Genomic DNA, 23,552 nt, shown 5'->3' with positions numbered 1-23,552 from the left:
TTTACATTGACAGAGTAGCTTTCACAAAACATCATTTTTAAAGACATTTTTATTTCCCAAATATGACACTCACCCTTTTGTGGTATTTGAGTTACTCAGCAAGCTATCCATAGTGATAGGACAAAGCAAATTCACAGAGACAAACGTAAAAGGGAAAATCAGAAACTTTCCATAGGTTTTACAAAATATTTGGCATTTCAGATATGAATAGAAACTTCATAGAAAGCCTGAAAAATAAGTATTGTTTTTAATAAAAATTTCTTTGTAGAGAGGATAGAATCATTTCATTTCCCAAAAGTATCTTCTTTCCAGATATCGTTTTGGGAATCACTCTGTCATTCTGCTTGAAGATTTTCTCTCACACCTCACCATCTTCTCTTTAGAAGTTAATCTCCTTGAAGTTTTTGATTTTTTGTATTTAAAAAAATTTTTTTTATGAGTTTGCAAGCCATTCTTTCCAACAAATCATACTAGTTTATGAATGGTACACCCTCGGGGGGAAAATATTAGGTATATATCTTCTGTTGCTACTTTGTCTTTTTGTTATAACTGAAGGAAGAATATAAAGGTGAAATTAAGCCCCTTTATCTTTTATTATTCAAAAGTCATAAACACATTTGTATGGTAATGAATGTAGAATTCAAATTCTAAAGTTAAAATCTCCTTCCTTTGGACGATGTAGGAATTTTGTGACCGTAATTCATCAGTAACACAAATATTATTAGTAACATAATTAAATTGGCAACGTTATCAAGTGGACTTAGGTAATTCATCAGTTAGTTGGAATAATGTTTTGTGTCCTTAGTTAACATAATATTAACATTTATTTTTGTTATGGTTATTATTTTTCTGATCCATCCCTTATCATTTTTATAAACTTTTGATTATTTATATGAAAGTAGCTGCCAAACAAGGAAATAATCCAGACTGTTTTCAGATTTTTTTTAAAGATTTTATTTATTTATTTGACAGAGAGAGCACAATGGGGAGGGGCAGAAGGAGAGGCAGAAGCAGACTCTCTGCTGAGCAAGGAGCCCAAAATGGGGCTCCATCCCAGGGCCCTGAGATCATGACCTGAGCCAAAGGCAGATGCTTAACTACTGAGCCACCCAGGTGCCCCTGTTTTCAAATTAAAAAAGGAAGTAAGAAACATTGACCTTGTGTAAGAATTACATGAAAGATCCCACATTTCTCAAAACAATCAAACAAAAAAATTGACTTTCTCACTTTCATATATATATTTTTTGCTTTCATATATATTATCTTAATTACTTATCATAAGAATTTGAAGCCTTATTTTATCTCTATGTGTATGAGGCTTTTGATACTCAAAAGGTTAAGTAGTTTGTTCAAGGTAACAATTGTGAAATTGGACTGACAATGTTAAATCCATGCCTTTAAAAGAACTCTACGATTTACTCCTGAAGTCTTCTTCCATGCATAGTTTGGTCTCCATTGTCATAATTGTTTAACAGCTTGACATTTCGACGTATCTTAAGATATTATGGTGTAACAACTTTCTCATTCTCCAGCTCTAATTTTATCTTTTACTTAAGATCTTAGAGTAGGTGATTTAAGAACCCGAGATTTAAGAGTCCCAAAGATTGTGTAATGGGCAGCATGATACAACTTTTAGGTTATAATTGAAATCCATTCTAGAAGGTGGGGATAATTTAAGAGAGATTCATTTATTTAGTCAACACATTAATTGTGCATCCACTCTATGGTAGACAATTTTGTAGGACCTGTGGATACATTGGTGATCAGAAGAGATAAAACAACTTATTCTCTTGGAATGTACCTTCTAGTGGGGGATACAGACAATCAACAAGCAACATTAACAAAATATATAGTGTAGATTAAGTGCTGATGAGAAAAATAATGCAAGGAAAGTAATAGAGAAAAAGAACAGGGAAAAGGTGTTTGCAATTTTTTAAACATGGTGACTCAAAAAAATGCTCTGTGAGAAGGTGACATTTGAATGAGGGACTGAAGGAGAGTAGCAAGTAAGCCATGCAGCTATCTTTTGAAAGGGCATTCTAGGCCAAAGGAACATCAAAGGCAAAGCCTCTGGAGACTAGAATGTTTTCAGCGTATTCACAGAATGGAGCAGGCCAACTAGGTGGAATGAATTGAATGAAGGAGAGAATAGGAAATGATATCACAGATATGCAGATGTTACAGTGCCTTGTAGACCCTTGAAAGACTTTGGTTTTTACTTTCTTTTTTTTTTTAATTAACATATAATGTATTATTTGTTTCAGGGGTACAGGTCTGTGATTCATCAGTCTTCTATAATACCCAGTGCTCATTACAACACATACCCTCCCCAATGTCCATCACCCAGTTACCCCATTCCCCCTCCCCCATTCCCTCCATCAACCTTCAGTTTGTTTCCTAAGATTAAGAGTCTCTTATGGTTTGTCCCTCTCTGGTTTCATCTTGTTTCATTTTTTCCTCTCTTCCCCTATGATCCTCAATCAGAGAAAGACAATTATCATATGATCTCACTGATAATGTGGAATTTAAGAAACAAGGGGAAGAGTGGTTTTTACTTTCATTGAAATGGAAAACATTGGATGCCTTTCATCAATGAGTCATATTACCTGAATTACATTTAAAAAGAATTTCTCTGCCCTGTTGAATATAGAGGGAAGGGGGGCAAGGGTCAAAGTGGGAAGATCAGTTAGGAGGCTATTAAAAAATGGGTGGCTCCAACCAATTTGGTGTAGTTGAGGTGATGAGCAACTGCCAGATTTAGAAGGCAGTGCCTACAAGATTTCCTCAGGGATTCTTAATGAAAGAGAAGAATCAATATGACTCCTAAGTTTTTGGCAAGAATACCTCAAAGAGTGAAGTTGTTGTTTATTGAAATGGAAAAACAGAGGGAAGAGAAGTTTTTCTGGATGGTAGAGGGAGAAACAGGATATGATGAGGGGCTTAGTTTGGGACATATAATATTTGATACCTTTTTTAACATCCAGTGGAGATTAAATGAATGCAGAGCTATACTGACATAGAGAATTCAGCTCTAAGGCATTTGGTCTAAGCAGAGGGGATTATTGCCATCATTCAAAAACAAATATTTCTTAAGCATCTTTTTGTATCAAGCTCAGTACTAGGTGCTGTCATATAACATTAATAAGATATAAAATTAATAAGGCACATAATGGTATATAGTACATATTGTAGGTGATTAAGTAATAATATAGTGCAGTGCTCACAAATGTAGAACTTTGGAAATAAGAATACGTGTGATCCGTTATCACATTGTTACAACCATACCTAAGAGTTTCATTCAACTGGTCATCCTCTTGAAGGGTTTTTGTTGTTGGTGGTGGTGGTGGTGGTGGTGGTGTTTTTCATGGCTTGGCCTCCTGGAATTTCTGTTATGGCGCACTGTTATAAAGAGGGCTATTCTCACAGCTCTTTTTGGCATTTAATATCCATTGTTCTATTCCTTTCATCTTATTTATAGAATTCAAGTGTTGAGTTGTGTTTGAAGGGTGCTGCTCTCACAGTATAGTACACACAAGGTAGTTGGTGCTGATGTTTTCTGAGCTAGACGGTAATACCCGAAAGGCGAATTAATCAGTAGACTTTTGTGTTCTGTCTTTGAGTGTAATGTACTTTTTGTACTGATGTTTTGACATCTGGTGTTCTTCTCTTAATAACTCTGCATGGGGTTTTTGAAGGACTTATGAAGGCACTGAGTAAAGTAAATACATTTCTAATAATGCAACTACCCAGACAAAGGCAGGAATTTTTTGGTTTCTTCTTTTCTTTCTTTTCTTTTTTTTTTTTTTTTGTTTTGTTAGTGTTTTAGTTCTTTAGGATACATTTGAGAATGTGTTATACCTGCCATTTTTCCCATTATAGAAGACTGCTGTGCTGAACATTGGTGCTTGATACTCAATCACAGCATCTTTCCTTTGAGTCAAAGAAGAGAGCAAATAGCCCTCTGTTCAGGGAACCAGGTAGCACTAACCACTTTCCACTCTCAAACAGTAAAAGTAATTTAAGGTATCTGAGACCCAACACGACTTTAGTAATGTTCCCTGGAGAACAAAGCAGTTATAGCGAAATTTCATGTAGTTTTCTTTCATGATTTGAGCTCCTTCCGAGAAATATATCTAGAGTTATGCAGGAATATTTCAGAACTGTTTCACTGACAGTGTTCTAGCAGAGTTCTTTATCAAATAACTGTGAAGACTTACCTGGAGATTTGAGAAGACCTATGATTTAGGTTACAGGATAGTGACTGGCTTGTAAGAATTTCCATATTCAGAATAATCTTTGTATGAGTTTTGTATAAAGCAGAAAAGTATGAAGTTTGAATAAAAACAAACAACACTAGAAAACCTGGATATTTATGTATTTTTAAAGTGAGCTAACAGTGTGGAAGACAACTAAATGTAGTAATTTCCATCCTAAAATAAAAATCAGTGTGTATGATCTACACAGCTGAAAAAGATGTCAATTAGAAACACATTGCTTTGTTTCAACTAAAAAATTCCCCATGCTTATGTTACACTTTTACTACTTAAGCATATATCCATAAAAATCAATGTCATTGTTTTGTGTTTTTTTTAATTTTGTATAAATGGCATTATACCATATAGGTCCTTTGCCACTTACACTTTTAAAAAATCTAATACTAGGTTTTTGAGAAGTATCCATGTTTGTGACTATAAATTTAGATCACTGATTTTCTATTACTCTTCAGAATATCATTTCTATAAATCAACCATTATTTATTTGTTCCCCTACTTATGGAAATTAGGTCTTCAGGGCTTTTCAAGAAACCTACAAAGAAAAGAAACATTGATAGTCATAGACAGTTTCTCAACTGTGCTCCAACATCTTGGCATACTGATATGTTGGGCCACTATAAATTCTAATGCTTCACAGAAGTGGTTTTGGGTAGAGACAAACTACCATAGGGAAGGAATAGAGTTTGGAATCTTAGAACAAGGACAGAAATGAGATAGTACACAGAACAAGGTACATGAAAGGAATGGAACTCATAGGACTATTTTAACAGAGTCCCCCAAAAATCCAGTTTTAGTACAGAAGCTTTTATGAGCTTTTTCTTTTTATTAGCCCTATCTGTTTTATGCTGCTATCGGGGATAGTAATACTGAATGCTTATTTTCCATCTGTGTATAACAGGCTCTATTCATGCAAAACCCTTCAAGAATCAAACTTCCTGATCTCCTTAAGCCATTCAATATGAATATAAATCCAGTGAATATCCTTATTCTTTTAGATCTTCCACTAAATAAATGGTATGCATATGTGGCTGTTCATCAGAATTAACTGGGAATCTTTATAAAAATGCGTACTTTTATGAACTCAACCTTGGAAATTCTGATAAAGAACTTAAATGACAGAACAATTGTATTTTTTTATTAAAAAGTCCCTTGGTGATTTAAAAAGCATTTTAGTTGAAACACCACTTCCCTAAGTGTATAACTTAATTTTTTAGAGTATTCCTTAGTGCAAGTTGTCAAAAAAAAATAGCCTATAAAAGTGATATGAGTTGAAAAAATAAAGCTTTTTCCTGAAATCGTAGGCCAGAATTATGTTGATTTGCTTCAACTATTTGTATCCTGAAAATACATATAACCAAGAAAAGTGCAAACACTATTGTCATCCCTGAATATCAAACTGATTTACACCTCAGGGAGAATATTAAATGCTTTACCTATGACCTAGAAAACCCAAATAATTAAATTATCTTATTCACTGTGTGTGCATAGGATATGTAGTACATTATGAAAATCACGCTCCATGAATCCAGGTCCTCATAAGACTTCACAATTTGTTATGCATAATTGCAACTTATGGCTTTTCTGTTGTATTTCCAGCACAGTGATGCAGTCCATGACCTTCTTCTGGATGTGATCACGTGGGTTGGAATTTTGCTGTCGCTTGTTTGTCTCCTGATTTGCATCTTCACATTTTGCTTTTTCCGCGGGCTCCAGAGTGACCGTAATACCATCCATAAGAACCTCTGCATCAGCCTTTTTGTAGCTGAACTGCTCTTCCTGATCGGGATCAACCGAACTGACCAACCAGTAAGCAACTTACACTGATAATAGGAAAAAATGTCTCGATTTCCAGCTTTCCAGTACTTGAAATATTCTTGTTTGAAAGTACCCTCTCTTCCAATTGTCTAAGATAGTTATTAATTTTCAGATCTTGTTCCGTTTTCCCTTTTTTTTAACCCCATTATTGTAAAGAAGCAGTGAATGTTAGGGATGTATGACTGTATATTTCTTGAGAAATTCTGTTCATAACCTTGCCTTTCTCAAGAACCATGTCTCCTCATTAGTTTGTGTGTGTGTGTTTGTTTTGTTTTGTTTTTAAGATTTTATTTATTTGAGAGAGAGAGAACAGCAAGGGAAGGAACACAAGCAGGGGGAGTGGGAGAGGGAGAAGCAGGCTTCCCGCCGAGCAGAGAGCCCGATGCGGGGGCTCGATCCCAGGACCCTGGGATCATGACCTGAACCGAAGGCAGACGCTTAACGACTGAGCCACCCAGGTGCCCCATGTTTTGCTTTGCTTTTATCAGAACAGAATATTGAGGAAAGTTAAGTAAAATCATTTGGGGAATGGAAAGGTGTCTTTCCTAATTTATATAACTGTCATTTTTCAAAGTTTATCACAGGCTTTTTTTTAAAAGTCTATTTATTTTTTTAGTAATCTCTATACCCAAAGTGGGACTCAAACCCATGACCCCAAGATCAAGAGTTGCATGCTTTTCCTACTTAGCCAGCCAGGTTCCCTATCATATACTTAAAAAAAAAAAACAGTTTATATCATATTTAAAACATCTAAAGTGAGTTTTTCTAATTGACATATTTGGAAAATAGTTCAAACGATAGGTCATTTTTAGAATTTATAAACTCTTCCCAAATTTTGTTTGACACATTATATTTGCACAAGTTCTGTTTACATCTCTAATGTCAGCTTTGTACTTTACTACAAACTACGTTTAGTCATATCAGAAAATAAAGAAGAGGAGGAACAGAAGAAAGTAGGGGAAGAAAGGCAGGGAAAGAGGCAGCACTAACCAACTGCTTTTGGTAAAACCAAACAGAAAATATGAGTAACAGATAGTATCTAATTACTCAACAGACTCTACACCTACTTACACTTTTTGTGAGGCCCGCTCTATTGACTTAAGATTCATAGTCCATGGTCGGTCTCATGACTAAAACTATAATTGAAAAGAAAACTTCCATTTTTTAGAAGACGTGTAGGCATAATAAATAATTCATTCACTTAATGCTGTTCTCTGGTATGTGTCCGTAAGTATGGAGTACTTTACAATAAAAATGCAGTTGGATTCATGTTTGTGATTACACATTCATGATTAATGGCTGTAAAGGGTACAATTATGGTGATTATACTTTTAATTGGTTATCATATACAAATGTGGCAGCTTTTCCCATAAATGCATACATATGAATAAGCAATCAAAGAGCACATTTCTTTTCCCAAAAAAGTAAAGCCTTCTGATAACAAAAATTAATAGTTGAAGTTCTAACTCTAAAAAGCAAGAAATGGAAAACTGTGTTATTTTCCAAGAAGAAATCATTTCATTCTCTTGTTAACCTGCAATTCAAAAGCCTTGTGATTTCTTTTCATTTAGAAACCGTATTCTTACTTTTGTTTCCTGATATACATATGGTATGATAAATTTTACCACATGTTGCGTACTGCACAAAACTAACTTCTGACAAGTAGCGTAGAGAACAAAGATTGATATGAAAAGTTGGAGTAGAGTACATCTTAGCTCAACTTGTCTTTCTTTTTGTTCCTGGATAGGTGTCCTTTTCCTGACTCTTAGGTGGTGGTTAGGCTCTGCTTTCTCTCTAGCCTGCTGACATTGGACATCCTCATCTCCCTTCATTGTCATCTCTCCCACTCAAGGAAACTGACCTGCCCTTTGTCTCTTTCTCAAGGATCACACTCATCATTGAATCCATTATAATCTGATAATGTCTATAAATTTGTTGCCCTTTTCTAGTAGGAGATATAGATTTTAGTTAGGATTTCTTTTTTTTTAAGATTTACTTATTTAGTTGAGAGAGAGAGAGTGTGCACATGGGGGGGGGCGGGTAAAGGCAAAGGGAGAGGGAGAGATCCTAAGCAGACTCCATGCTGAGCATGGAGCCCCACCAGGCTTGATCCTACAATCCCTGAGACCACAACCTGAGCTGAAACCAAGAGTCAGAAGCCTAACTGACTGCTCCACCCACGTGCCCCTAGGATTTCTTAAATAAAAAATAAAGACCCCCACTTCCCCCCAAGAAGTGAGAATTTCAGAACTGACATAAGAAAATTAATATATGGTCGGATGAAACTTGTAGTGCCTTAGAGAATATGCCAAAATAAGGACAGGCTGTCTTTTTTGACCAAGCTTGTCTAGCCCAGCATTTCTTACAATAACAGAAAAATGAGAGAAAGAAAGCACTCTGGAACATTTTATTTTATTTTATTTTATTTTAACCAGACCTACTTTTATACTTTGCAGCATGAACTTCCCAATGCCATCTTAAATCCTTTCTGAAATCAGGCAGGGAAGAAGTAAATCAGCAAATAGTAATAACGAAGTAATGACCCCATCACAAAATACTGTAATTATTACATTTTTTAACTTTAAGAGCTTTTATTCTCCTTGGTTTTAATGTTTCTTTTTCATTTACAGTTGAAGAACTTAATGATAGAACACACATGATTATGGCCAAGAAAAATAATACATGAGATACTGTTTTTAAAACTTTAGACTAATCTCAGTAATAAGAAAAAATTAATAAAAAATAATAATAATGTTTCCTTATTATCATCCTATGCTGTCACCTCTAAGCTATTATTAATAAAATGTTAAATGTGGTTTTGAAAGATAGGCTATATTTAATTAGGTTTTAATATCTGAATTGTAAGAATCTTGTCTAGATTATTCTTTTGCAGACCTCTTATGTTACCGCAGTCTTGAAAAATGTTTATTTTGATGTTCTGGTAGTTGAGAATATTTCGTTTGGTTGTTACTGGAGTCCTTTGTTCCCTTCCCTAGATTGCTTGTGCCGTTTTCGCTGCCCTCTTACATTTCTTCTTCCTGGCCGCCTTCACCTGGATGTTCCTGGAGGGAGTGCAGCTCTACATCATGCTGGTGGAGGTTTTCGAGAGCGAGCATTCCCGGAGGAAATACTTCTACCTAGTGGGATACGGGATGCCCGCACTCATCGTGGCTGTGTCAGCCGCGGTAGACTATAGGAGTTACGGAACAGATAAAGTGTGAGTTTATCATTTCTTTCCTCTTTTTCCCTCTCTTTTGAAATCTAGTTGAAATAAATGCTTTGGATTTTCTTGGAAGCTAAGGTCTTTATAATACCTCCCAGCAAGAAATGATTGAACTGGAGAAGCAACTGGGGATAATTCAATTCATGGTTATACTTTTGTTATGATATAGAAAGAGAAGAAAAATCCTGAGATTCAGTAGGATGCTGTTTAAAACAGCTTAATTTTCCCACAGCTACATCAGAGCCTTGAGTAATTATAAGAAGATGAGTGCTTTAATATCTTTCAGAGCATTGAGACATTTGTCAAATGAAGAACTAGCTATGTCAGAAAGTGTGTGTTCAGAGGACAGTGCAGTCCCTGATATTAATGGCTTCTCTTCTTCCTGACCTGTCAGTTCTAGTCACTGGAAAGAAATTTATATCATTAACAGAAAGAAAAACAATAGGAGCAGGGGCAGCTTGTAATTCCCCCTCCCCTTTTTTTTCCTAGGTGGGTATTGGGTTGTAGTGATGAATGTTATTTTCACTATACACTCAGATTGGTGAGACATATATGAAGTGATGTCCAGCATACTGGAAAGGAATTCAGTGAAAAATATTTTTGTAATCCCATCAATATAACAGTTGGCATCCTGAGAATGAATGAAAGTTTCAATAGAAAAAGATTAGAAAGAAGACCAAGATAGAGTTCCGATGAATGCCCACATTTAGGACATAGTTTGAGGTGGGGAAATAAAAATAAGGACAGACAAGAGCCCTAAAAGAGAATGAGAGCCTTTAAAGAGAACGAGAAGGCCATTTCAAGATGGTGTTTCAGAACACCATCTGCGGTGTTCTATATCAAAGATAATTCAAGTAGGATAAGCACTGAGGAAAAATTATTTGTCCTTTGCAACAATTATTTTGACAGTGCTGGAAGCCGAAGCCAAATTGGAAGTTTCAAAGAAATAAGTCAGTAGCAAGAAAGTAGAGTCTTAAAGTATTACCTATACCCTGAAAAAGTTTGATTGAGAAATAGTGAAAAGATTAACTTGTGGTTACAGTAATGAAGAAGAATTTTTAAAAATGAAGTCCAAAAAATGTCTAGGGGTGGGAAGAATCAGTGTGATAGGAGGAGATTAATAGAGGGAAAATATCTTATGCCTCATTTGTATATAATATATAGAGAGGCTGAATGAAAGTGAAAGGTCCTAAAGGGATAGAAAGGCATAAGATTATACATAAGATTAAGAAAACCTTGATTTAATACAGGAAGTGGCTTTACAATTCACCTAGCCCAAGACATTAATTTCACAGATGAAAAAATCAAGGACCAGGTAAATTAATTGCCTTGCCCATGGTTATAGAGCTAGATAGTGGCAGATGTGTGATAAAATAAATCAGATTTATTTCCACTAAACTGGGAATGGTTTTGGAAAAGTAAAATGACCCCTCTCTTCTGAGATGAGTGTGAAGGAAAGAACAGATAAGATGAATTTCAAAGTGGAACCACTTTTCCATCAAGTAGAAGAAGCTGACTTTTGCTGTGTGAGTAGGCGAGGTCACGTTGAGAGGACAGGAGATTTGAAAAGTCTTGAAATGAGCACTATGGAAAATGTGTTAAGGAGTCAATTAGACATTAATAAAAAGATTTCCAAGCAGTAGTGAAAGCTCAGATGAGGTTAGATAACATCAATTTGTACAAAAGTTAATAAGCCAAATTTCATGACTTTCCACCAGCAATCAGCAGCCTGAATATGCTGGCAATAAAGCAGCTCACTTCCCAGAAGAGAGGATTCATAAGGAGGGAAGACAAGCAGAAGCATTATTCGGAGCATAAAGTAGAATATATGTCGGTTCAGAGGCACCAACAATACGGTTGAAAGAAGACCATCTCACTTCTGTTGAATTTTTCTTTCTTTAGTACAGGGAAGGCTATAAAAGGCCATTTGTCTAAACATAACTAATAGCAATTATTTTTTAATCCAACCTTTATGAATTGTGGTCAAATCTGAGTTCATTTTGTGGATCCCAGTGACAACTTTGGAAAGAATTAGGATTAGATAAAAACATTAAAATGCTTGCTTCTAAGGACCTCTGAGGTGAGGGGAAATTAGGTAGATCAGACATTTTTTAAAAAATAATACCTTTACTGATATAATTCACATACCATAAAATTCACTCTTTTAGAGTGTATACTTCAGTAGTTTTTAGTACATTCACAGTGTTATGCACCCATCACCACCACCTCATTTTAAAACCTTTTCATCACCTGAAAAAGAAACCCACTAGCAGTCATTCCCCTTAGGTCATAGGATTTTACATTTTAATTAATGCATATCCCCTCTAAGATATCAAATTGCGTGATATAGTGATTTGTGACCTTCTACTATTCAAATATTGTTCTTAAGAAATTCCATTTTGCTCTCTTGCAGCCCCTGATTTGCTTTTATATGTTGTTGTTTTTATCTTTTTAGATATGTGCAAATTTTCCTGTTCCTAAACTGACTCAAACTCACTTGCTTTGCGTTTTAATCATTTATTTTGAGACCGATGTCATTTTCTGGATAGTAGGGATCTATCTTTTCTTAGAATCAATAATATGTAAGTCTCTTGTGACTGTTCAAGCTTTGGCCATCATTGCTTTAATTTCCTGCACCAAAACTGAAGCTCTCATTTACTGACATTATTACTGTGTGGGAATAGAGGCTAATTTACTTCCCAGGCACCGTTTTAAAATAAGCCTTCATAATAGTTCAGTTCCACAATTATGATATTTCCCAACACAAAGAGCAGCAAAGCCGATATAGAGAAAAGGGAAGATAGATGAAAGAGGGAGAGAAAAAAATAAGGAACATTGCTTTAAAATTCTATCACAGGCAGACACAGAGTGTTTAGTGTCTCATTTGTACATTGTAAATAAATCGTCCGCAGAGGAACCTTCCAGAATACATGGGAAAAATGTTTAACTTCTACCAATTGGGAACGCGTCCAATCCAGGGTCTATTTTGCCCATTGAAGAAGCAGGTGTGGAAAAAGAAACATCATTCAGGCATTTGTATTTACTTGAGAAGCTGAAATGAACAGATCATGTTTTCCATCAGGAGTTTAATCAAGATAGCTTCTCAAAGAAAAATATAAACAATGAATTTTTACAGAACTCGAAGGATTTCTGCATCTAGAATTATATACCTTGTTCCTTATTATCAAATCTGTCTTTGTTGTTCTGGTTTCTATTACTATCGTCGATTGCTTTTATTTATTTGACTGTCGATGGCATTCCTGACTGCCTGTTCATCTCATGACTTTTTCTCATGTAAATCTATCTCAAATTGTGCTGTTGTTTTTTTGTTTGTTTGTTTGCCAGTGTTACCTTCTTATACGCTACATTGATGTTTTTAATACAAATATATAAAGTCCACAGTCTTAAATAAACTGCAATTAGCCAGAATTCAGGGAGACACATATTTTCAGCCCTTTTCTGTAAATTCTTATTAAGCTCAATACAATGAATTTTTATGTCTCAGAAATCTATTTCACTTATTTTTGGAACTTTGTTATTAAATTTTTACTTCAGTTTCAGCCACTCAGAGTACATCTAGAATAAACCATTGAATATATATTATACTAATCCAAATAATAATAAACATTCTTCCCTTTTCTTTCCTCTTAATGTATCTAATTATATTTTATTATACTGACAATGAGGTTTTATTGCTGAAACCTTTAACAATAGTAATAATAATAGCTTACAATTCTAAAAAGCAGAGATTCATATCAATGGTAGGAGATAAAATTAGAAATAAAATTAGTTTTGTAGGTTAGATAACTGTTATTTTGATACAGATAGTGCTAACTATCATATTCCATCTGACTGATGGATTATGATGTGTTTTTCTATGAAATTTTAGGGTTGTTGAACCGATTATTATGTACAAAACACATACACACAAAGCACACATAATTTGATTTTGAGAAGTTGCTTAGTTTGCCCTCAATTTGCAAGGCTTGTAAGAGAATTTTATTATTATTTTTTGATGTTGTTTAATCAAATCTTTTTATCTGTACTGACATTATCTCGAGAATGTATTTAGAATTACATTTAGTCACAATATTTGGACATTTAAAAAATTAGAAGACCAGTACAATCATAAAAAAAAAAAAACGAAACTCTCAGCTAGTGGACCACAGTTCTAAACTGCACTGTTAACAATGGGCATTTATTCAATTTTATCTCTGTTTTTTTTTTAATCTTCCCTTAGTCTCTCTTATACTCTTATTCATATGCACATTCAGTGAAGCCATCCAATAAATGATACTGTCAGAAGATAAAAGCTGGCATTGACTTAGCAATAATTTAAACATGGCTGATTTAGAAATTCTGTGCTAGATACTTTTATTTTATGACCTGAAACTAATTAGTTCATGTAAACTTTAATTACCTCAATATTATCAAAAAAATATAAACCGTTTTAACAGTTAATTTTTATTTAAAGAGAACTTCACATTTATAGTTTATACCACTTCCCTCACAATCCAAGTATACAATGGAAAAAAGAGTGGTTAATGTGATGGGTAGATTGGAAAAGGAGTGGGAGCAGGTTCCAGAAGGAAGGAGGGCTCTGGAAAGGAGTGAAGCCTGAGGAATAGCCCAAGACTTAAAATATGGGCTTGAAAATTTGTAAGGGGTTTCCAAAAGATGTCAATTAGATCATAAACAGTTATAACGAATCAGAACATCCTTGAGTACTAGAAGCATAACCAAGGTCTTAAAAATAATTGAAATCAAATTTTATGATCTGAAAATTATTATAAGTCATCTATTAAGTCGTATTTGTCTCCCTAGCTCACTAGTTTAAGGACAACTCTAAAAGAGGTAGGATCTCCTCTGCTAGTTAAAAGCCATTCCCTGCCCCCACCCCCAGTTTCTTATTTTCACTTCATTATTCAACCAATATAATCATTTGGGTAGAAAAGTGATTATTGATTCTTTAAAATACCAGATTATAGTATTATTCAAGAAAGAGCTGAACCAAAGAACATTGAACCTGATGGGGGCACTTGGCTGGCTCAGTCTGTAGAGCATGAGACTCTTGATCTTGGGGCCATGAATTCCAGCCCCACATTGGGGGTGGAATTTACTTAAACAAACAAACAAAACACATTGAACTTGATAGTATCTGCAAGTTATATGCACAGCATGTTTATTTAGTATGTTTCACAATTTCGAAGCACTTCAACCCACTCACAGGAAGTTATATATTAATTTGGAGTAGTTCTCCAAGCATATTATTATATGTTATAAAATATTCCCACTTGTAACATTTCATTGATATGAAGCATCCACCTTACTGAACATGTTATTACCTTGATTTTAGGTTGACCAATGGGAAATAGGATAGATAATGAAGAAGTATTTTTTCACTAACACAGATCAAGACGATTATTCACTATGTGTGTGAGGAATACTGTGTGTCTATATGTTATTTTATTAAAGGCCAAGAGCATGATTTATGTGTATGTGTATTAGAGATTGACGGCTTATTGTGTCATCATTTCATCACTTGGGAACCCTATGATTGGGCATAAAATTATCATAATATATAAGAATTTGGGGTTGAGAATAATCTTTTCTGTTAAGGAGTTGGCCATACCAGAACTATTTAAGAGAACATCTGGATTGCTGTCCTGTTATTTACAAAATGTGGTTAAATGTTGGCCCTAAGTTGAATGTTGGTCTTAAGTTCTTATTGGAACCAAAGAAATATGATAACTTCCACATCTAGACATCACTTTGTATCATAACTCCACCCACTAGAAGTTTACAGTAAAAAAAGACAGATAATAACATATGTTGATGAAGATGTGGACGAATTAGAATCCCCACATATTCCTAGTGGCAATGTAAAATTGTGTAGCTAGCTACTTTGGGAAACAGTATGACAGATATTCAAAATGCTAATCATAGTTATTATATGACCCAGTAATTCTAGGTATTTACCCAAGAAAAATGAAAATCTAGGTTCATTCAAAAACTTGTACATGAGTGTTATTATTTATATTATCCAAAAAGTGGAAACACTTTCTCCAACATTTGATGAAAAGATAAACAAAATGTGGTATATCTGTATGATAGAACATTATTTGGAAATGAAAATGAATGAAGTATTGATGCATGCTACCGGATGATCATACCATAAAAACATCATGTTAAATGAAAGAATCCAGTCATAAAAGACTGTACATTGTATGATCCCATTTATATAGAACATCCAGAACAGGTAGACCTTTTAAGAGAATATTATAGTGGTTCCTAGGACTGGGGAGTGGGTGGGGAAGCCATTGTGAGTGAATTTGGTAGAGACAGTGAGGAGTGACTTTAGGTGGGTACAAGGTTTCATTTCGGTGCCATGAAAATATTCTAAAGTTAGATTACGGTGATAATTTTACAACTTTTAAATAGACTAAAAACATTGAATTGTATATTTAAATGGATGATTTATAATATATTATATTGCAATAAAGCTGCTTAAAAATACTTAAATTTTTACTAACTTACCAAGAGATGACTTTATATTTTAAAAGATTGAATATTTTTACTTGAGACATGTTTCAACAATCTATGCTTTCTGTACAGCATATAAATTTCTCATCTACTCATTGAGAATTTATAAATTTCAGCAAAACTAGAACTTTCATTTATTCTGTAACTCATTGTTTTCTTTGAGAAACACGTAGTAGCGCCAGGAACTTCGGAGTCAGGTAGACTAGGATAAAATTTGGCTCAACTAATTATTAGTCATGTGGCTATGGGCAAGTCACTTAGTTTTCCTGAGTTTCATTTTCCAATCTATAATGTGGCAGTTATTATGTAAACACTTTGCAAAACTATTACAAAGTTTGAGAATATGTATTTTTTCGTATGTGAGTAAATACATATGTGTATGTGTCTGTGCATATGTATGTATATATATTTAAGCAAGCATATGTATAAAGTCTCTGGCATATATAAACGTTTATTAAATTAGAACTATTATTATTATCGGTACTCTTATTTGGCTGATCCAAATGAAGGAATACAAACTTTATGATTAGCAACATTGTTTTAGTTGTAAAATAAGTTGTATTAAAAGCATCCATTTATAGAGTTCTGTTTACAGTTCTTGTGCTGCTGCCTCTATTAATTTAAGCAACGTGGGACTGTGGGAATTATTCCAACATTTAGTATTAATAAATTAAAACAGATAGTGCTTTTCTAACCATTGTAGTCCACCATAAAAACTGTAGGATGTATTTTGCTGAAGAAATAATGAAAAACTTAGTTTTTAAGAAAATAACATATTGGGCACATGAAGACAACATAACCTGCATTTTATGTATGAGATCTAGTTTTGAATTCTAAGATCCAAAACTGTAGCTGAACCACAAATTCTAGTCTTGACTACCACGGGTCACAATCCATTCCTGCATCGCTCTGCCAATATTTTTTCCAGTTCATGGACTTGCTCACAAAGTATTTCAAGGTTAGATGCATGAGTGTGCTGTGATGAAAATGGCACTAAAAGAACCTAACAGACATATTACGCAGTAAGCTTAGAACTGGAGTTACTATGCCTGAAGTATATATTTGTCCCTTTTCCTCTTCTCTTCCTTTTTTTTTTTTGCCCCAATTCTCTTTATTCCTTTTTTTTCTCTCTCAATCTTCCCAGATATATGTAGTAGAAATATAAAGAGATCTGCATATGTTACAGAGAAAAAAAAGATTATATATTATATAAACGCTCATAAACAACCTGATATAATTAAGCCTTGTAAATTTTATGGTCTAATAGTAGCCAAAGATTGTTTACAGGCTACATTGAATACTCACCAAGGATGGCTCCATCTGAGATTTAGGGTCCTGTAGAAAATGAAGCAAATACCACTGTGAACTTATGTTATTTCAAAAAACTGGTGAATAGTCAGATGTCTACTTTGATAAGAGCGAATTAAATAGGCGACAAAAATACAGTGTCGCAAAGCATTTTAATTGCATTGTATGAAACATGCTAACTTAGAGTAAGAAACTACACTCTGGTAATGTTACTGTCATCTAAAAGCTTTGTAAAACATAGGTTTTAAGTGGTATTTATTTATGTTGGGTAAGTGGTTTACCATTTTTCTAAATACAGAATCATACATTTTTAAAATGACTGATGAAAATAAAGTGGTGAGTAGTTTAATAGTAGAAGAGAATAAGCTTTAGAAGTATGGTTTTCGGTTGTCCTGTTTTGAGAAATTAAGTTGTTTCATTATTTTATTTTTCTCTTTTCTGAGTAAACATGAATGTGGTACTTGCTGGATTGGTAACAGACATTTTTGAGGAAGACTGATCCAGATATCAGCATGTTATTATTTAATATGCAATAATGTTTCTTAGATTTTGGAAGACAATAATTCTGGAAGAGAATAATATGTCCTTGTGGATTAGCACCAGTTCTTTTTTCTTTAAGATTTTATTTATTTATTTTACAGAGAGAGAGAGAACAAGCAGGGGGAGCAGCAGAGGGAGAGGGAGAAGCAGGCTCCCCACTGAACAGGGAGCCCGATGCTGGGCTTGATCCCAAGAACCTGGGATCACGACCTGAGCCGAAGACAGACGCTTAACCGACTGAGCCACCCAGGCGCCCCTCACCAGTTCTTTAGAATATTAAATTAATGTCGTAAGACTTTATCAAATATATAACATTATATATTGCTTTTATGATTTGAAAAAAATGCTACAAAAAGAGAATTTTTGTGACATCTTTGTATTTAGGCAAATGAGAAAAAAAAAAGTCAAGGCTTATGATATATGACAAGTACTCCTTTGAATTCCAAAATATGTCTGGTCTTTTAAGATTTTTCAGTATTACTTCAAATAAACATGTAGTAAGGTTAGAAAGTACTTGTTTTTCAACTTCAAGTCATCTCTTTTGTTACAGTACTGCTATAAACATATTAATAAATTATATTCATATGACTTTCATTAAAAAAAAGAAATTGACATATCTTAAAAATTAACAAGAATGGTATATTAAAATTAATGATTTCACAAATTAAATGTTGCTTAGTGGATAAAGGCAATTTTCAGATAAATTATATTCTTCAATAGCAGGTCTGTCTGGCCATTTGCAAGCTGGGCTTTACTGGGCTTAGTGTAATAAGTTGTTCTCTAGCATTTGTCTCCTCTTAACCAGTACATTTTCACTATATCCAACTGACATTGAATGGCCTAGACTTCTAGAATACCATGATGTGGGATATATATGCCCAAGCATATAATGAACACCCCACATAATATTCTGCTTTACCTTCAAGCCAGGGTGAATTCTTTCAACATTGGCACAGGGAACTCATGGCAGGAATCATGCAAACTTTTAAGGTAGTTAATGGGAAAGAGAGGAACTATAGAAAGCTCTGAGAAAGCCAGCATGTGGCCAGAACAACAGCAGGTATGGCCATATGGCAATCGAATTAGAAAAGGGATTTTGCCACACTGCCTTCCAGAAGATAGTCAAGCCCAGGCAGCTCTCATGAAGGGATGATTTACTCGGTACATTTTAATTGTTTCATATTGCCTCTTACACTGTTCAATTCCAAAGGGAATTTAAATCTATTATACCAAATAGATATTGAAGCGTTTTCTTAAAAAATAAAAAAAATAATAACTTCTAAAGTAATTTCAGTTCCACATTTAAAGATCACTGTGCCAAAAGCATGTTTATTTCCAACTAAGCATTTGCTGAAACTGGTTTCAAAAAAGTAAAGCTTTGTAAGGCTAAAATTTAATAACATTATTTTATTTTAAGGTGAGATTATTTAACATTTTAAAATCCCCTACCTAGTCTAAGGTACTCTGTAATAATATAATTTAAATTATTTGTATAAGAAGCACTTAACCTGTAGAATAACATTTTTCAGAAGAAGCACCTTTTCCTTTAAAAAGAATTTGCTGAAAATGTGTTTTACTTCTCAGATTAGCTCTTAAAAACTTGTTTGACCTACAAAGGAACAGGGGCTATACTAGGAACAGTCATTTTAAAATTTATTATTAGTATTCTATCATGTTATAATTTCAGCAGAATTCTTGGAGTGTGTGTGTGTGTGTGTGTGTGTTTGCATGCACACGCATGTGTGTTTAATCTAGTAAAATGTCATGCTTTGTCTTTTATTGTTCTTATCTTGAGGGAAAATACTGTCTTTGTTGAGAACAAGAGAGACTCACGAACATTCCCCTGCTCTGGTCTTCCCCCCCTCCGCACATATACACACCTTTATTAGGATGATAACAAGCTAGCCTATGGTCAGCATGAAGATAATGTTCATATTTCAAACTTGAATTTTCTAATTTGTTTCTGCTTATTGGCAGCACCATACTTTTATTATCCATGACCACATTTTTGGAACAACAGACCAATGAGAAGATAACTACTCAAACTAGTAGCTAATAGTTTAAGTATGGATTTCTCCCCTAATAACACTTTTTCAAATAGGATTATTATGTATATCTTGAATAAAATCATCTATGTAAAAAATGTGAACTTGTAATCAGTTTCTTTTTGGAGTACAAATATTATATTTCTATTGAAATTAGTTTACGTATACTTAGGAGAAGAAAGTCAGATTTTGTTGTTTTAAAATTGTTTTCTTTTCAGGATATGTGGTTATTTTTGTTTTGCCTAAGAATCTAGATTTTAACCTTTTTTTTAAAAAATTAAGTTACAGAAAAGAAAAACATAATAAACATCACTGCCTCTATCACTCACATGTTAAGCTATTGCATTTTGGCATGTTGCTTCCAGTAATTATTAAAATAAAACATATAGTTAAGCCCTTTCAATTTTAGTTTTAGTTTTAGTCCCTTTCAATTAAAAAAATTACATATGTGTATCTATCAATAATATGAGTATTATTTTAAATACACAGCTTGAACAGCTATGAATGCTGACCCCCATGCAGTCCAAAAATCTCCATTTAACTTTGGATCCCCAGCCCAAACTTAACTACTAATAGCTTACCATTGATCAGACAGAAGCATAACCAATAATATCAAAGGTTGATTAGCATATATTTTGTATGTTATATATAATATATACTGTGTCCTTACACTAAAATAAGCTAGAGAAAACAAAATATTATTAGGAAAATCCGGGTCACCTGAGTGGCTCAGTCTGTCAAGCGTCTGCCTTTGGCTCAGGTCGTGATCCCGGGGTCCTGGGATCGAGCCCCGCATTGGGCTCCCTGCTCGGTGGAAGGCCTGCTTCTCACTCTCCCTCTGCCCACTTCCTCGTGCTCTCTCTCTCTCTCTCTCACTCTTCTCTCTCTCTCAAATAAGTAAATCAAATCTTTAAAAAAAAAGAAAAGAAAAAATCCTAAGGAAGAGAAAATACACTTACCGTACTGTACTGTATTTACGGGGAAAAAGCCCACATATAAGTGGACCCATACCGTTCAAACCCGTGTGGTTCAAAGGTAAAGGGCATAGATGCTTCATGTTACTTTTTCACTAACTTTGTTATCGTGATCTATCCTATTGACATATAAAAATCCACCTCCTCCCTTTTAACTGTTTTACAACATTTCATCATATGAAAACATTTTATTGACCCATTCCTCTACTGATGGACATTGATAAGTTCTTTCTTCATAGCGTCTCTGGTATTCCATTCATTCTGAGGTTTAAGTAACGTTTTCATAATAATCAAGAGGTATTTACACACTTTGGATTCGCAGTTTTAGGCCACTTAGCAAAACCACTCTTGACGATTTTCCACTGGAGATGTTTTCTTTTTACTTATGCCTCAAATATAGCAAAATGGCAAATAATTCAAGATATGAGTTTTAACATCAAATGTGATTTGTTCAAAATTTACATTAATCTTGCTCATAACTAGTCACTTCCATTTTGTCTTCCTGTCATCCTGAAGAATGAAAATGTAATTTCCCAGAGGCTTTAAGAATTGGGGGAGTATTAAATGTAACTGAAATTAAGTGATTAATAATTTACTTTTGGGTCATGAATCAACTTCACGGGATGCTCAGGATCATTTGCAACCCTGGAAGCACGGAGTAACAATGCACTTTGTAAGACTCAAGAACTCTCAAAGGTTGGCTGCCCAACCTAATTAAACTTCAATCTTCTGATACCAAATTTATTTCTTCTTTGTACTGAATTTCCTCAGATCTTCTTGACAGGAAAATGTCACTTTGCCTGACAGCTGATAGACAGGTTATGTAGCACATATAATTGGAGAGAAAAGGATAGCTTAAAGCTCCTCGATTTAATGGCTGTGTGTATGGCTTTTTCTCTCTTTTCCTTTTTTTTTCCCTAAGGTTTCTATGACACACACAAAAGGCCTTGGCAAATAGGCCTACTGCCATTTTTTCCCTGCTTCCTCCAGGGGTAATTATCTTACTCCATCAATAGTGCTGTCAGAAATTGGGCACATAATTCAGCATTTAAATGAACAAGCAATGTAATATTTCCTGTCTCCCAGTGGAATGCTTTGCAGTTCACATTCTTCTCTGTCACTCGTTCACTCCTGATGTATGTCCCACAGCCAGTCCTTGAATGCTTTCTCTCCCTTGTGTCTCATTGCAGATGTTGGCTCCGACTTGATACCTACTTCATTTGGAGCTTTATAGGACCAGCGACCTTGATAATTATGGTAAGAACTCCTCATTAACTATGTGTTTCCCAGGTCAAGAACTAAAACTTCCACCATCCTTGCATTGACTACCTTTGATTCACGTAGATTATTTTGGGCAAAGCGTCTACTTATCTGACCCTATATAACTCAAGCAATGAGACACTCATTCTAGTCTACTTTTATATTGTAAAATACTTCATCAAAAATGTTGCCGAAGAAAACAGCCCGATCTCACAAAAGCCATTTGGTTCTGTACGTTTTTAAACAGTGATGATTTCAAGTTTCACAGCATTATATTTCCTTTCTTTTTCATTTGGATAATTTGAATTATGAATGGAATCGGAAATTGGAAATGCGGCACTATACCTTACTATTCCTTCCAGTTTTGTTTTTCATAAACATCTCAAAAACTTTAAAATCCAAAAGCATTTCACTTGAGAATGGCACAAATTAGTTAAGCAAACATTCTGGAACCATACTTCCTTTTGTATTTTTAGATGCATAATGTCTTGATTATTTCACGTATGAATTACTTATCCTAATTTTGGTATTATTATTTATGTACTCATCGCTTTATAATACAAAATTGTTCTCCATTTTTTAAAATAAAATGGCCTCTTGATTTTGAATAAGATATAGATCTACAATTCACTATCTGAAATCCCTTGAAGCAGGTATATTTTAGAATTCAGAAAGTTTTCAGACTTTAGAAAGATAATATGGTACATTTATTGCATATTATATAATATTCCTTGTAGAGAATAAGCAGTTGCCCAAAATCAAACACATCAGCCAATACTCACAGTAGGGACTGGGCAGGACTCTGAAACCAAACACAGTAATAATTCAACAGAAAAAAAAATTGGAAAAGTAGGAGCAAGTGGAATAAAGACAGAAGAACCTTATGTCGGTACAAATCAGGTTTTCCCACCAAATGGGTTTAGTTAAGGTTAGACTTTTTTGGCCACTCAATTGATTTTTTACACTTTTCAAACTTTTTGGACTTGATAAAGGATTATAGAACTGTATTATTGAGAGAACTTCAGTAGGGCTTATAATTGGATTTCCCTAGTCCCTACCAATCCTAAATTTTGGAACATATAAACAAGCCACGTCACAAAGGGCAATTCAATATGTGGTTTTTCTATACAGTTTACATATATGTGATATATAGAATTCACCCTGGAACTTTTTGGGTTTTTTTGTTTTGTTTTTTTTAAGATTTTATTTATTTGAGAGAGAGAGAATGAGAGAGAGCAAGCACATGAGAGGGGGGAGGGTCAGAGGGAGAAGCAGACTCCCTGCCGAGCAGGGAGCCCGATGCGGGACTCGATCCAGGGACTCCAGGATCATGACCTGAGCCAAAGGCAGTCGCTTAACCAACTGAGCCACCCAGGCGCCCGGAACTTTTTGTTTTAAGTCCTGTGCTCTCTCTGCTTCCACTGACAAGACAGTATCACTGGGGGTTTCCGGGACTTTAATCCTAGTTTGATGTAGCATTAGAATTAACCACCATTTTATAATCCTTTTGATCTAGCTCTTCAAAAATGTATTGATTTTAGTATTTATGATTTTGTAACATAGCATTTCA

At 34.4% G+C, this 23,552-nt stretch overlaps 1 protein-coding gene across 10 annotated transcripts in view; it reads left to right on the top strand.

Moving 5' to 3' along the window:
* ADGRL3 (adhesion G protein-coupled receptor L3) overlaps nt 1-23,552 on the top strand; it is a 512,753-nt gene that overhangs the window by 418,857 nt on the left and 70,344 nt on the right. For all 10 annotated transcript variants that reach the window (XM_044912942.1, XM_044912937.1, XM_044912940.1 and 7 more), the window contains 3 exons: nt 5,871-6,080; nt 9,086-9,306; nt 21,913-21,979. In XM_044912942.1, the coding sequence (XP_044768877.1) occupies nt 5,871-6,080; nt 9,086-9,306; nt 21,913-21,979 (498 nt within the window). The remainder of the gene's footprint in view (nt 1-5,870; nt 6,081-9,085; nt 9,307-21,912; nt 21,980-23,552) is intronic.

Source organism: Neomonachus schauinslandi, chromosome 2 (genome assembly GCF_002201575.2).
Source record: "Neomonachus schauinslandi chromosome 2, ASM220157v2, whole genome shotgun sequence".
Taxonomy (NCBI): domain Eukaryota; kingdom Metazoa; phylum Chordata; class Mammalia; order Carnivora; family Phocidae; genus Neomonachus; species Neomonachus schauinslandi.
Note: the sequence above shows the minus strand (reverse complement) of the source record. Positions and strands in the feature narration are given on the sequence as shown.